Source organism: Callospermophilus lateralis, chromosome 15 (assembly GCF_048772815.1).
Source record: "Callospermophilus lateralis isolate mCalLat2 chromosome 15, mCalLat2.hap1, whole genome shotgun sequence".
Lineage (NCBI taxonomy): Eukaryota > Metazoa > Chordata > Mammalia > Rodentia > Sciuridae > Callospermophilus > Callospermophilus lateralis.
In genome coordinates this window covers 61,662,958-61,678,415 of record NC_135319.1, presented here as the reverse complement: position 1 = coordinate 61,678,415, position 15,458 = coordinate 61,662,958, and the positions used below count along the sequence as shown (strand labels likewise).

At 41.0% G+C, this 15,458-nt stretch overlaps 1 protein-coding gene across 4 annotated transcripts in view; it reads right to left on the bottom strand.

Moving 5' to 3' along the window:
• The window catches only part of Plce1 (phospholipase C epsilon 1), a 283,071-nt gene that overhangs the window by 68,493 nt on the left and 199,120 nt on the right, over positions 1-15,458 (bottom strand). For all 4 annotated transcript variants that reach the window (XM_076834573.1, XM_076834570.1, XM_076834571.1 and 1 more), the window contains exons 5-7: positions 15,050-15,195; positions 9,267-9,525; positions 7,281-7,486 (exon numbers count right to left, since the gene is read on the bottom strand). In XM_076834573.1, the coding sequence (XP_076690688.1) occupies positions 7,281-7,486; positions 9,267-9,525; positions 15,050-15,195 (611 nt within the window). The remainder of the gene's footprint in view (positions 1-7,280; positions 7,487-9,266; positions 9,526-15,049; positions 15,196-15,458) is intronic.

The following is a 15,458-nucleotide window of genomic DNA, read 5'->3' as shown; positions in this document are numbered from 1 at the left end:
AGGGGACCAATCTCAAGCCTTTTACTCATACTGGACTTCATGTTTCATCCTACTATAAATTAAAATAGAAAATAGAAAATGCTAAATGTCACTGGGTAATTTTTTTAGAGTGGCATTCTAAAATCTTACATTTAGCAGGATGTGTGATCATAGGCCTAAGAAAGGAACTAGTAGAGGCATTATTATATTTTTATTATCAACAACCGTAATCTTGATTATATATTAGTTTTTCCTCTTGTGTCAGGAACAATGTTAAAAACTTTATGAATATTTTTGCATTAAATCTGTTCTACTTATGAAGTAAGTTTTATTTATTTATTTTGTTTTTATCTGTGGGAAAAAAAAAACAAGGTTCAGAAAGAGAAAGCTGAGGTTACCCAGCTTGGAAAAGGCCTAACCAAGGTGAGATTCTGATCTGTCTACACTCTATAACCTGGGATTGAGTAGGTTTATTTGCCTTCCAGTTAAATCACAAACAAAAATCATGACCTGAATACATTTGTGCTAAAATAGGGGCAAATATAAAATAAAATGAGTTTCTTGGGGAAATATGGTCACGGTGGTCAGTTATGCAAGGATAGTTCTCCTTCACTCAAACTTAGATGTTTATTCTGTGTATATATGTGGTGTGTGCAAGCACGCACATGCACACACACATAAAAGCCTTGTCTAGCCGGGTGTGATGGTGCATGCCTGTAATCTTAGTGACTCAGTAGGCTGAGGCAGGAGGATTGCAAGTTCAAAGCCAGCCTCAGCAATTTTGTGAGGGCATAAGCAACTTAGTGAGACTCTGTCTCAAAAATAAACGGGCTGGTGATGTGGTTAAGTGCCTCTGAATTCAATCCCTGGTACCAAAAACAAAACCAAACCCTTGGTCTACTTGGGAAGTTTAGCAAGTTCCCTTCCCTGGATCAGGAGCATGGATTATAAAGTGGATCTGGGGAAAGGCAAGAGAGACCTTATTGCCTATATTCTATCTGGCCACCTTAGCAGGAACTTGCCAATACTGTAAGAAGTTATAAGTAAGATTAAGGTTTCTTCTACTCTTTGGTTCACAGACATTACCAGCAGAGTGTTGGACAAAACTGTGAAGGAGCTGATCCACAGGTGTCTGGGAAGGAAGGTTCTCATTGTCTTGAGGCACTTGGGAGCCTACTGCCTCTGGCAAGAAATGAGCAACATCACTAGGTTTTCTGAAGTTCTTTTTCTTGAAGAATGGCAATAGAATCCAAGATCTGGGTGCTGGTGCAAATACATTATATTTTGTGCATTTTTCCTACTTTACATTTCATGAGAAAAGAATGAAAATCCTGCTTGTACAATATAGCTCCACTCCTCTGAAACAGCTCTTGGTAACATCACACTGCTTATGTTCACCTCCACGATTGCTTCATACTTCATGTACTGGTTAGGAACATGCCCTCTGTAGTCACCTGGGCTTAATGTTCAACTCTACCAACTGTTTGCTGTGTAACTTGGTCAAAACATTTGAATTCTCTGGGCCTTATTTCACTTATCTGTTAAATGGCAAAAATACAATGCTCATCTCATGGAGTAAGAGTAGAGATGGAATAAGATGACCCTTGGAAAACAGCACAGAGCTGGCTTGGTAAAGTGCACCACTATAATTAAACGTCAGAAGATCAGTGTTCATTCCTTCCACTTCTCCTCCACTTCTCATGACTAAATCAGCCCAGCTGTTCCCCTAAAGGGGCTTTCTTCAGAGGCCACTGCCAAGTTTTTTCGTTTGGGACCATTTCCACATTCTCCAGGTCACACTTTATTGTTGTTGTTCTTGTTTTTTTAAGAGCAAAAAAGATTCAGTTGGTGAGTATCAACAATGATTTAAACACAACCTATGTTAATTTCAACAGAGAACTTCTGATTTTAATTTAGCAAGAGAAATAATGTTTCCCATATTTCATTTAAGTTCTGAGAGAAATCAGGGATTTTTTTTTTCTGTGAAAAAACTAGACATTATGAAAAATAGTGTCTGGATGACAAATTATATGGCTTTTGGGGAGCCTGCTTCTGCCTTCAGAGATGAGGTAAACCGGGAAAGAGGGGACACTGTCTTTCTTGGGGTCAGTTTTTATTTCAGAATGCAAAAAAGAACTAATGCCAAATGGTAATAATTCCATTAAAGAGCATTCTTCCAGGGACTAATTTCTAAAATAAAATTGACAATTGTTTGTAATGAAATAAGTTCATTTCAAGCAGGAAATTAGTAGTATTTTTTTTTATTGGTCTCTTAGATGATGGAGTGAATTTTGTGCAGTTTTATGTCTGATTCTCTCTGAAAACAATTTTCTGTGGGTCTACAAGGAATAATGTAGAACCTTATGAGTTGTTTAGAAACCAAATAATGTTGGCCAAAGATAAAAGACATGGTTGGTCAGCAAAGAAACAAAGTATCACTCTTAGGTCATATGCATTAGGGGAAAAGATGAAGAAGTGAAAACAGAGAGGTTTTTATCTTACTTCTCAGGACTTCCATAGCGTTCTCTAGTTAGGAACCATAAATTAACAGTCAAACACTTTTCTAATGTTCTTCAATGAAAATCTCATACTAGGTGCCAAAGGGCTATTTACCAACCTGGTTCTATATTTTCTTTGTAAGTGTTCATTACTTTCTACAAATTGAAAATCATTACTTGGACATGAATCATAAGCCTAAATTTAATGTTTTAAGATAGAAAAAAAATCACCTTTTTCAAATGAACTGATAATAAGTAATAAAAATCTAGTGTTTCTAAAGCTATTTTTTTTTTTCTGGAAAATTCTAGCATTTAATTAACCCAGCCCCTTTCTGAACTACAGGAAGTCTCTAAAATTATATCAGGGTGGTATGTGGACTTCACAGTCAGCTAGCCTGAATTTGAATCCTGATCTGCCAGTTGTGAGATCCTGAGTAAAATAAAAATGTTATGAAGATAAAATAAGTTAATATATGTAAAGTGTTTAGGCCAGAGTTTGCCGAAAACTAGGATCTCAATAAATATTAGCACTATGAAGATTGCTAATATTATTATTGCCTGGATTGTATCTACAAAGTCAATATTATAGAACAAAAGCAAAACAACTTCTCTTGAAAATGATGTTCGGGTTTAAAATTGTGATTCAAAAGGTAAATTAACCTATACTGTTACTCGGCAGGAAAATGACTCTTTTTATCTTAAGTCACAGAAACAGACTGTGCTCAGGTATTAGCCAAAGAGACAGGAAGAGAGAGAAACAGAGGGTCCCATGTGTGCCCAGCAAAGCTCAGGAGGGAGATCCTGTTAAGGTCCAGCCTGGGCTGAAGCAGTCAACTGTATACAAAGGATGTTGTGTGGTGGGTGGTTGCAAAGTTGGGATCTGGTTGCTTGCAAAGTTCTACTCCATCTCTTTTGGAGAATAAATGATTAGCTTGCTATCATTGTCTTAGTTTTGGGCATCAATGTGTATGCCTGTGTGTGTATGGTGAATCCTGGTAACTATTTTCTCAGATACCCAACTTTCCTATGCTTAGCTTCCTTATTTTCCATCACCATGAGGTCAGATTATCTTTCAGGCAAGTCTCTAAGAGGTTTTTGGAGTAAGAGGATGCAGAACACAGCCATCTCCAGGAAGGGAGAGGAGTGTCACTGAGGGGTGCTCCTGCAATATGGCCACATGTTCGCACGCCCAAAGCTTCAGCTTGGCATTCAGAGGACGGGATGACAGACATTAATCACAACAGCCACCCGTTTATAAGGCACTTACGACGCTGTTCACTTTGCTGGATTTACACGCACTGTCTCACATAATCCTCATGTCAACCCTCTCAAGTAGGATTATAATCTCCATTTTATGGATGACAAAAGAGAGGCTGAGTAAGGTTACGTCGACCCACCCACGTGACACAAACAGTAAGACTCAGTGGAGACAGTCCCGGGCGATGTGACCGCAAGCCTTGAACCCTTGACCAGTTCCAGCGGCCTTCATTCAAAGGGTTTGTCTGAATTCATTCTCCTCTTACATCCCATTTCTCCAAACGTCTGAGTCCTTCTTGAGGTCGGCAGTGCTCAAAATGGGGAGAATGAGGACTTGCAGCACCTGTCTGACCCAACACCCTCAGTCCACACTTTTATATTTTTAATTTCCATGTTTCCCAATGGGCTTACTTACTGCCCATCTGTCTCCAGGACTTACACATACAGAGACACAGCTAATTTACTCTTTGTGCTGGTAGATTAAAAAAAAAAATGTTACTAGAAGTGAGCTTTGCAGCCACAGAAATATAACTGGGATGCTTTTAGAATTCAGGAGTTCCTGACCCACGTATGAAACTAGGTATGAAAAGAAGTTGAAGGGTAGCCCCTCTTCTGTTCAAAGAAATGCCTTAATTACTGTGGGACAAAGGGTCCTGCCCTGTGATTGAGCACATGGTCAGACTTGTGGACCACGTCTGCTATTTGTTACGTAGGCAAGGGACTTCAGCTTTCTGAGCATGACTTCTTCATCTGTAGAGTTCAGCCAAGCTTACCTTAAAATTCCATCGACACTAAGAGACTCTCTGAACTCTATTACTGTTGAGATCTTGAACTTTCTATGATCACTTTTCTGGGGTTTCTGGGAGGACTTGCAGCAGGTTTTCTGGCAGGACTCTGGTAGCTGAGAGTCTGGGAGGAATCATACCCCACCCCTTCCTGCAGCCTGCACGAGCTACAGGGCCATGCTACGCTTATCCTTTCTTTCTTCGAAATAATTTTCACAGAGCTGGTGGCTGCCACATGAACAGGGGCTGGAGATTATCTCTGTCCTCATTTCAGTCAAATCAATGAGGCAGAGTTCTTCTGGCTTTTTGAGATCTGCTTGCCACATACTGTCCTGCACTGGACATTCTAATGTAGGGCTATGAATCAAGAATGGATTCCCAGGCAGAGGCAGGTGGTCATTGAAATAGTGCTTGCTGATCTGACTTCAGGGAATTCCATTAAACACCCCCTCCTCCTCTTGTGTGTGACCAGAAGTTCCTTTCAGAGAGGTAGGGGATAAGGAAACAATTATCTGTACTTAGGTATAAAGGTCTCAAAATGAGGATTTGAACATGACTTTATAGGCTTCGTAAAATAAATATTTGCATTTTTTTTCACCCTTCTAAGAGTGCTTACAACAGTGTCTGGAAAATGGGCAGTGGAAGAGAATGTTCTTGGGATGTAGATGAGAAAATGATTAGGACAAAGGAATAAGCAGAAAATTGAAGATAAAAAATTAATGAGAGTGATAGAATGATTGAAGAAATTTATCACTTGAAGGAAGCCCAGGGTACAGGAAAGGAGGGTAAAAAGAAAGCTGAGTCTAGGTCTCTGGGACTCAATCAAAGGGGCATTCCTGAAAGTATTTTAGGAAGCTGATATCTTTACATAACACCCCATCCTATATGAAGGTTGCTACAAAAAGGTATCATTACTTAATCTAGCCAGAGATGATGTATTCTTTATTATTATTTTTTTTTTTGGAGGTGGGTATTGGGGATCAAACTCAGGGGCACTCAACCACTGAGCCACATCCCTACCCCTATTTTGTATTTTATTTAGAGACAGGGTCTCATTGAGTTGCTTAGTGCCTTGCTGTTGCTGAGGCTGGCTTTGAACTCATGATCCTCCTGTCTCAGCCTTCTGAGCTGCTGGGATTACAGGCGTGTAACACCATGCCTGGCAGGGATCATGTATTCTTAAGAGTAGGACCTGAGGATGGAATTCAGTCAGATCTTACCATGAGAAGAAGGCATGCTTCTTCCAAGCAACTGTTTGATTTTTCTTACAAATACTTGTGAACTTTGTAATGAATCAGGATTCCCTTTTTCCTTTGGCCACTAAGAATCTTGAAACAAAATTTAGTCATTGTACAGGCAATATAATGTACATTTTTGTATATTTTTATTTTTCTTATCATTATTTTGCTTCCCTTTAATATCAAATGTTCATATATTTATTCTTATAAATGCCTAAAAATCTGTTGTGGAAGCAGCTGGATGGTCACACAGATACCTATAGAGAGAGATGGGCAGATATTATAGGCATAGACTAAGGACTTAAATGGTGATGAGATGCTTCCTGTGCAGATGTGCTTCTCTGCAGATGGTTTTCTTTCCATGCATAGATTGCCACTAATGTCAGCAACTTGTCACTGGGAAGACATTCAAATGTTCTCTGAGCTGAGATAAATTCAAACAATAACAAAAATGGTATATGATATCTGTGAGCTATTTAAACACTAGGGCAGTAACAGTTAATCTTGGAGTACTAGTCCCTCTGAGGGAACGAGCTAGGGAGGGAGGTCTGGAAGAAAGCCCAAAGGCCTTAGAGAAATCTGGAAATTAGATTTATTTCCTTAAAACAGAATAGCATTAGAACTTCAGACACAAGATGTTCACTTCTGTATTAACAATCAATTTTAAGAATTAGGGCAACTCCAAAGAAATTACTTTCTAAAAACACGATTTGTCCTTCCCAGTGAAAGTACATTCCAAACACACACACACACACACACACACACACACACACACACACAGCAATGGCTTATAAACCCACATACACATGTATGTAGACTCCAGGATGATGGCAGGGTCATGAGTATTGATCACAAACAAAGCCTTTGACAGCAAAGATATCAAAGTTAGTAGACCTAATGATTTTGTGTAGCTTGACAGGGTTCTTCCCTGGGCCAGCCTCTGCCATTGAGGTTAGGCTTAACCATGAGTGAAAGACCTTGAAGAAAGGCAAGGGATGCCCAAGCCACTGATTTCTGTGTTTCTTTTGGCTGTGGGTAAGCAGGTCGGGCTGGGCTGCAGTGTCCACTGATAAACAGTAAGAACAAATACGAAGCATCAAATCCCTTGAATGAGTAGGGCTAACTTTAAAACACCTCATGGAGCAGTGTTTCTCAACTTCAGGGAACCTTGAACTCCTGACTTAGAATCATCCAGAGGTTGGGCAGAGCTGCTAAAAGTACTGGTTTCTGGGTATCACCCCAGCCTACCAAAGTATTTTTTAAATTAAAGATATCCAGCCCAGCACCCTGTCCAAGGATTAAAAACCACTACTACGGAAACTGTGAAATGAATAAAAGATCATGTTTATACTTCTGAAATTTAATTTGCTGAATTTTTAAAAATGGCAGGATAGCCCTAGTTTTTTTTTTTTAAAGGAGTAACAGGTACCCTATTAACACTTATGATTTTTAATGTTTTTATGTATCAGTTAAAAATAAACTGAAGAAATGCTCAGTCCCCCTTTGTCATATGAAAAACTTACTGCCATCGGGTTTTCTCCTTCAGGGAGTTTTTCCTAGAGCTGTCCCCTTCACTGGCACTGTCCTCCTCCTCTGTCTCCAGACTTCGACTGCAGCTTCTGATGATCTGAAAGATACTGTTGACGGTGGACTCCTTCTCCGAGTTCTTTAAGCCATTTTGTCCCACTCGTTGCAAGAAATTATCTTGTCCACTGTAATCTGCTACGAACTACGGAAAAATATAATGAGAGTTTTCTACTGCAACTTACTATAATACATCCGAATAACCTACTTGGCGAGGGAAAGGAAATCATAATAGCAATAAATAACAGCATTTGTGCCTATTTTATTGGAAAGAAAACAAGAACCTCCAGGAAAAACATTTTTTCATTTCACCACGTGAAATATCAAAACTCAAATTTGTTTCCACTGAGACAACTTTAGTCCCTGCAGGAGTCAACACTCCATTCGGATTTAAAACACAAAAAGCAATATTATTTCAGAGCTCCCTAGGGAGAAGGTTAGCCACTTTACAGAGGAAGGGCAGAGTTAGGATAAAATACCCTTGTACGCAGCATCGAGGAACACCATGATGAAGGCATACCATGCTACGAAACCAGATGAAATGAAGGGGGTCCAAGGAAAACATTCAGAAATGGTACCTTTTAACTTTAATATTCATACATCCACTGGTGGGACAGTGACCCCTGGGTGCTTTTTCTTTTTTTTCCCCTTCTTTGGGTACTGGGGATTGAACTCAGGACTCAGTGGCACTGATCACAGAGCTCAGTCCTGTTTTCTATTTTATTTAGAGGCAGGATCTCGCTGAGTTGCTTAGCGCCTCGTTTTTGCTGAGGCAGGCTTTTAACTCACGATCCTCCTGTCTCAGCCTCCCGAGCCGCTAGAATTATAGGTATGCGTAGCATCTGGCTCCCTGGGTGGTTTTAAAGCTCTTCATATCTGTTTTCTGATGAGAAAGCTTCACTCATCAGAGGTGAGAGCTACAGCTAGGCCCAGAGATGTGAGTTTCCCTCTTCCTAGGACAGGAGGGGCTGATGTGGGTGTAGCTTGGCTCACTTTCAGCCTTCTTTATTTCTTGCACTTGTATCACAGGTGATAAACCTGGGAGCTGTCAGTCAGTGGCATTGCCTGTACCTGCTGGGACAGCTGGGGATGGCGGAGGGGTCTCAAGTCTTTCTGGTACCAGATGATGCCAGTATGAGGTTTTTAGCTGTCTTTCCACTCTTACTAGGTTGAGTGTGGATTATAAGTCGTGAATACTGGTACAATGGTGAGAATCACCCTAGATTTGGATTTGGGACTTCCAGATATGAGAGTCTCAAAATCTCTGTAAAGTTCTTTTTTAAAAAAATCTTTTTAGTCCCTTCTTTCATTTTAAACACCCCAGAGGGAGATTTTCTTATCTTATTTCTCCAGTTGTTCAATGCCCTCTTTTCCAATGCCCAACACCCTGGGTCCAGGCTCACACTATCCTCTCCACTACAGGAACAGGAAACAGTGGGCCTGGGAGAAGCGTGGGCAGCAGGGACTGAACCCTGGAGCGCGTCTTTGGATGAGACACCAGCTTTCTGAGCATCTTCCCACGAAGCATGGAGAGAAGGCAGTGTTGACTTGCCCCATTTTTTCTCCCACTGGTTTGGAGAAGGTAACACTTTCCCTTGACCTTCTTTATCCCCTGACTCTAGGCATTCCCACCCAATAAGAAAAACCTGCTGCCTTTAAAATAAAAGCCAGAAATAAAACCCTCTTCCACTGGTACTAAAACAGTGTCACATGAAACCTAGCCAACAATAGGGAGCCCCAAACAGTGCCGGTTGGCATTCTTTTCTCCAGAACTTCCTAGAACCTACCTGCTACCCAGAAACAACATAACAAGGACTACTGGGCACTCAGTGTGATGTCTCCATGTGACAGTGGGTACCAACAGGGCTGATGGGACGAGCAGCGATAATGGCTCCAAAGAGCACACTGGCTCTGAAAGGCCTCACCTCTAAAGTCTCCTCTTGGGAATTGTACCGCGGGCAAAGCTTCATGAGGCCAGAGGCGCCATCAAGTACTTCACAGAGCTCCTTCAGAAACACCCCACAGAACGGAACCACCTTGCAGCCAGGGATGTGCAGCGCACGGGTCACCACCTTTCTGTACTCGGAAGAGGACTCGTGCTGAGCCATGGCATCCTTCAGGCTCCTCATGGTCTCGATGTCAGACTGGTCCATGAATTGCCACATCTTTAAAACTTTTCTTGACCTGTCGCAAATAAATGACACTATTTAGACTGAAGGAGAAATAATGGGGCTTACGGCAGATATCCTAAATTCCATACAAATCCATTCTTGTCACCTTCTTCGTGTTCTTTACTTGTTAACATTTATTGAGGATTCCTATCTCCACCTACTTCCCGAAATGGTATGACTATTACTTTTGTAAATTGAAACTCAAAATGAAATAGGACAGATGCAAACAAGGACAGGTTTACGGTGTGAGTTAATTATGGAAGCTGGGCCCTGGATATAAGTTTGAGCTTTTCTGACGGCTACTGCCAAAAGGGAAACATAGTGGGTTATACATAGTTTGTACAGATATTTGTGGAGAATGCCCACAGAAAACCTGCCCCACCTGTTCTTCTTGATCTGAGTCCCTTGATGGTATACATGAAAACCTTATTTTGGTCTCTTTGGAGAATTGCTTTTTACTGAATTGAGTTTGACATTAAGCCACCTGTCATTTGGCGGGGGAGGGGGAGATGGGGTGGAACCCCTGTCTTAGAGTGCTTTTTGCCTTAAAAAGATTTTAATGGATTTTTTTTTTTCTATTTTGAAATTGCTGCTGAGATCCTCAGGTGACATTGCAGCTCACTTTCTAAACAGAAGTGTCAGGTGGTCACAAGGGAGTGCCCACACTGCCGTGCCCTCAATGGTCTCATCCTCCTTCAGCTCACACAAAGAAACTGGATCTGAGCAGACAGGGAATACTTCTTTGGAGAGGGTTATGGGATGGCTCACGTGAGAAGGAGGAAAATGACCCCAAGAGTCGGGGACTTCAAGTGAACTCCATGGACATGTAGACCTGTGTCCCGGGAAGTCTGTTCATCACATGGACCTTTGTGTGACTTTTGCCCCAAGATGAGAGGCTGGCTGGAGCTGCTGACAGCAAAGGGAGACAGGAGGATCCAGTGGATGTCCTGCATTCACAGACTTGGGAGGGAAAAAATAATGGATGTCTCCTGTGAGTTCAGAGTGGACATTGTAGGAAAAGGTTGGCCCTGAGCTGTCTTGAAAGACTTTCCTGCCATGTGAGATAACCCCAGCAGAAGGAGCCCAGCAGGTGGGACCTCCAGAGATAGACCCTGGAGAGTGGGGATTAGCCAAGTGGTTGCCCAGAACGTGTTCAGAATTTTTCCAGGTGAAGGAACAGTAGGGGGTCCCTACAGGACAAGGTGGGGGGTTAGAGGACTAACTTGGAGGAAACTCTAAACTCACCCACTTGGGTCTCTGTGAGGGCAGCTAGGACAAACCCCACCTGCTCCACTCCAGTAGGACCTTTTACCCCTCCTATCCCTTTCTCTCTCCCTCTTCTGTTCTCTCCCCTCCTTTGATTCTGTAAGGACTCTGAGATGAAGGAAGAGAAAGGAAAAATATGAACCATATCTTGTCACCTACTTACTGCAAGTTTTTGAGAGTGGATGGGCTGTGAAATGTGGGGAAGCAAAGACACTTTAAATGTATGAGAAATTGCAACTTTAATTTCTATCAGACTGGATTTAAAAAAATCATCATGTGTTATATGAGATATCCAAAAGACAGAGAAGTACGTGACAAATACTCATACAACCTCCTCTGGGTTTAAAACCAACATCGACCATATGGCTGAGGCCCCTGCGGACTCTTCCATGATCACACATCCCTCTCTTCCTCCAGGAGGGATCAGCACTGGGACTGGGACTCTGGTCTCTGGTGTTTTCATTCATTAGGATCTTTTTTTTTTTTTTTTTTTTGGTACTGGGATTAAACCCAGGGATACTTTACCACTGAGTTACATTCCCAGTTCTTCTACTTTTTATTTAAAAGGACAGGGTCTTGCTAAATTGCTGAGGCTGGCCTTGAACTTGCAACCCTCCTGCCTCAGCCTACTAAATTGCTGGGATTACAGGTCTGTGCCACCTTACAGCTTTTTATACTTTTCTAATATACATATATGTTGCTAAGCAAGTTACAAAATTGTGTATTTTTAATGTAACATACATAAATAGCATCATACTATAGGTAATCTTAGGCAACCTATTGTGTGTGTGTGTTTCTTTTTTAAATATTTATTTAGTTGTAGATGAACACACAGTATCTTTATTTATTTTTATGTGGTGCTGAGGATTGAACCCAGTGCCTCATACATGCGAGACAAGCACTCTGCCACTGAGCCACAATCCCAGCCCCAATGTGTGTACGTTTTAACACAACCTTATATTTCTAAGAATCATACCTGTTCATGAGTGTGGAGAAAGAGACTGCTTTTTAACCACAAGAGTGACTGGAAAAGCCACAGAATCTCGCAGTGTATAACCAGGGTCAGGGTAGGGACAGCCAATTGGGTAGGTTTGAAAGGCAGAAAAATTGGAAAAATAAAATTGTTTTCTGATTTCACCCCACTAAGTCTAGCCGGTCCTACAACTGTTCTTATAAAACAGTAAGTTGTTGTTGCTGTTGTTGTTTTTGAAGGAATGAAGTAGAAGCATAAATAAATGGAGAAAATGATTGAATGAGAGGTTATTCTACTATTTAATGATTTCACATTGTGTTAATAATGTATTTGTCAGGGTACACTTGGAGTAAAGGACAAACTTCAGCAAAAATCAATTAGATGGAGAATTGGTACTGTTTTAAAAATGTTTGTCTTTTTTTAAATTATAAAAGTACTAGATGCTCATTGCAAAAACTAAACAAAATGAAACAAAAGATCACCAAAAATATAGAAAAATCACCTATTATTTTATCAAATACAGACACTATAAGGTATATTTCCTTTCAGTATTTATTCTATCTAACTGTCTCATTGTAGAAATAGTGCTAATATTATTAAATAGACAGCTTTTGGTCCCAGAGAGTTTTAGTCATATATTACCTGTTTCCCAGTGATATAAAGCTTTTCATAAGCATCATTTTTTAAATCAGTCATAAACATAATTTTTGACAGTCTATCTGGATCATCATATTATTTCCTTTGAGTATCTTCCTATTGTTATTCATTTGGGTTATTTTAAATTGACAGCACAACTGAGTGAATGTCTTTGATTATAAATCTCTGAACTTCTAATTGTTTCCTTAAAAGAGCTGAGAATTTAGAGGAAGCAAAATGTTCAATGTTTATAGACAACAAAAGTCATTTAACAACAAGGGTGTGCCTTCTTCCCATCCAGTTCTTAAAAAATAAAAAAATGAAAAACCTCTAGTTATGCTGATGCAGTTAAATTATTTGGAATCCAAACACTCTCAAGCCTTTGTACACACGAACCCTGCCTCCACCATCATTCCATCAAGAAAATGTTCTGCAACTCATCTCCTACAACTATTGTTCCACAAAAGAGCCAATTATACCCAGTACATTTCCCATCTGTCCATAAAGATCAGTTTAGTGTTAACCCAAGTGTAGGAGCATGGGAGTAGGTGGCAGTGGGTCTGGGGTGTAAGACAAAATGCACAAGGATCAGTGAGGTTATTCCTTGTCTATGGAGAATCTCCTGGCTGTAAGACCTTCCTGGATTCCAAATGCAAACTAAGTTGGGTTGAAAAGTCAAATTCACTCTAAGTCTCCAAGGGTCATTCTGAAGCTATTCTTGTATTTAGAGAAACTTGTATTTAGAGAAACCCAGCCTGTGGTCTCCAACAATCCACACCTTCTGGTAGTATGCTTTGGGTGGTCCCCACCCACAGTGACTTAGTGATGATCCTGGGTGGCAAGTACAGTGTGGCGGAAGTGACAGTGTGTCTTCTGAGGCGAGGACATAAAAGGCATAGCGGTTTGTGCCCTGTCTCTGCATGCTCACTCTGGAGGGAGATCGCACTATGCTGTGAGCACAGTCACGTCCAAGGGGAGAGGAAAGAGGAGGTGTGGTCTTCAGCCAATAGCCAGCTCCAGCTAGTCAGTGAACTATTTTTATCATAATACCATTATTTTTCTTAGTATAAATGTAATACAGGTTCCATTTTTTTTTTTTTTTGGTACTGGGGACTGAACCCAGGGATACTTAATCACCAAGCCACATCCCCAGCACCCCCTTTTAAAAATTTTATTTAGAGACAGGGTCTTGCTAAGCCGCTTAGGGCCTCGCTAAATTTCTGTAGCTGGCTTTGAACTTGCAATCCTATTGCCTAGCCTCCTGAGTCACTGGGATTATAGGCGTGCATAATACAGGTTCTTCAAAGAAAACTTTTCACAAAAAGAACCAGAGTCATCTGGAAATAGCCTTCTCTTATTCAAATATGTGTTCTGTTTTTTTCTTCTTTTGAGCAATGCCAGGTCCAACTGTATGGCTATTGTAAATTTCATTTCAAATGAGATGATCATTTGAGTTTATTCTTAGGTAAGAAAGTTCAAAAGACAAGAAAAGATTTCCCACTTGGAACTTTCATCTCCTTGTCCAACCTGGAATCTCTGTGTAGGGATCTGGAGAATCAAAGAAAGATCTTGATGTTGTGATGCTATAAGGCAAAATTTACTTATAGTGAGAATCTTCACAGGTATGGCAAATCTTGGGAGACAATTACAACATCACCACTGTCTCTTTATGAAGTTTGACTACATAGCAGGCACATCTACCTTTTGATATATCCCCATGTTTAGACAGAGAAACTGAGGCTCAGTGGGGCCAAGTGACTTTCCCAGATCACACAGCTATTCCTTGGGGAGTTGGGGGGCGGGCAGGAGTTGATTCCCTGTTACTAACTGGACAACTCATGCTCTCTTTCCTCAAACTCATGCTGCTTCCCACAGGAGGGAGAGCAGTTATTTTATGCAACATAGCCAAGACTGAAAGGGAAGGAGGTGGGGGACTTTACAATGAGATGGTGGTTTTATTACTAGTTTGATAGAGAAGGCACAGGAGCAGAATAGCTCAGTGGTCACGATCATGGGCTGTAAAATCCAGGATGCCTGCATGATGCCCCAGCCATGAATGACTTACCTTCTCTTCAGTTTCCTCTTTTGGTATAATAGGGAACAATAATACTGTCAATCTCAAAGAACAGTTTTGAGAATTACAAGATATAAAGAGTGGAATGTGCTTAGCTAGTCCGGTGCTTGACATCCCGTGAGTGCTCAATGATTATGAAAGAACCAACATTACTGGAAGCTTGTTGTCAATATTAGCCATTGTTATTATTAAGGGTCAGTAGTAGTCAGGAGTTTACAATGCTGGGGTAATTCAAGAAGAGCTGAAGGGAGAGGTGACAGTGAGGTTTATGGGCAGGAAGGGGAAGAGAGGGACCAGTGATAGAGTTAATGGGTAATGCAACCAGGTAATTTTACTTAGCCTGGCCAAAGCATATGGGATCAGACCACACCCAGTGAAGTGGGATCATGTCTGGCCTACATCGGCCAAATTCTGCAGCAACTTTGAAGGACAGGACTTGTGGTAGTGGAAGGGAATAGTTAGTACACTCCTTAAAATGATCACTACCAACTGGTTTCCTTGGGTAAGTGTGGCTGCCTGGGGAATTAATTCAGTGCTGTTGGCTTGTCAGAGGAAATAGTGCAGATTACCATGTTCCTGCTGACTTACCTGAGGCCAGCCAAGAACTCCATGACAGCATTGTAGTTGCCCATGTTCCAGCAGCACTTGGCCACATGCACCAAATATGAGAAGACTTCCCGCTTTTCCTCCATGGAGCCTGCTGTGAGGATCAGCCATGTTACCCAGGAGCTCACCTGGAAGACGCAGGAGGGGCATTCACTGAAACTGTGTCCTGAAGCCAGATACATATTTTTTCCACAAGAAAACTTTCTGTTTTTTTTTTTTAATTAAGTTAGTATTAATAAAGGAAGGACTTGGCCTAGAGATCTGAAGTGAAAACCAAGCTCCATCACTGCTTTGATGCAGAAACTTGGTGAGTCATTAATGTCCCTATGTTCATCTTCCTCTTTAAGATAAAGAGACTGAAAAGGGCAATTGATAAGATCCCTCTTCAAAG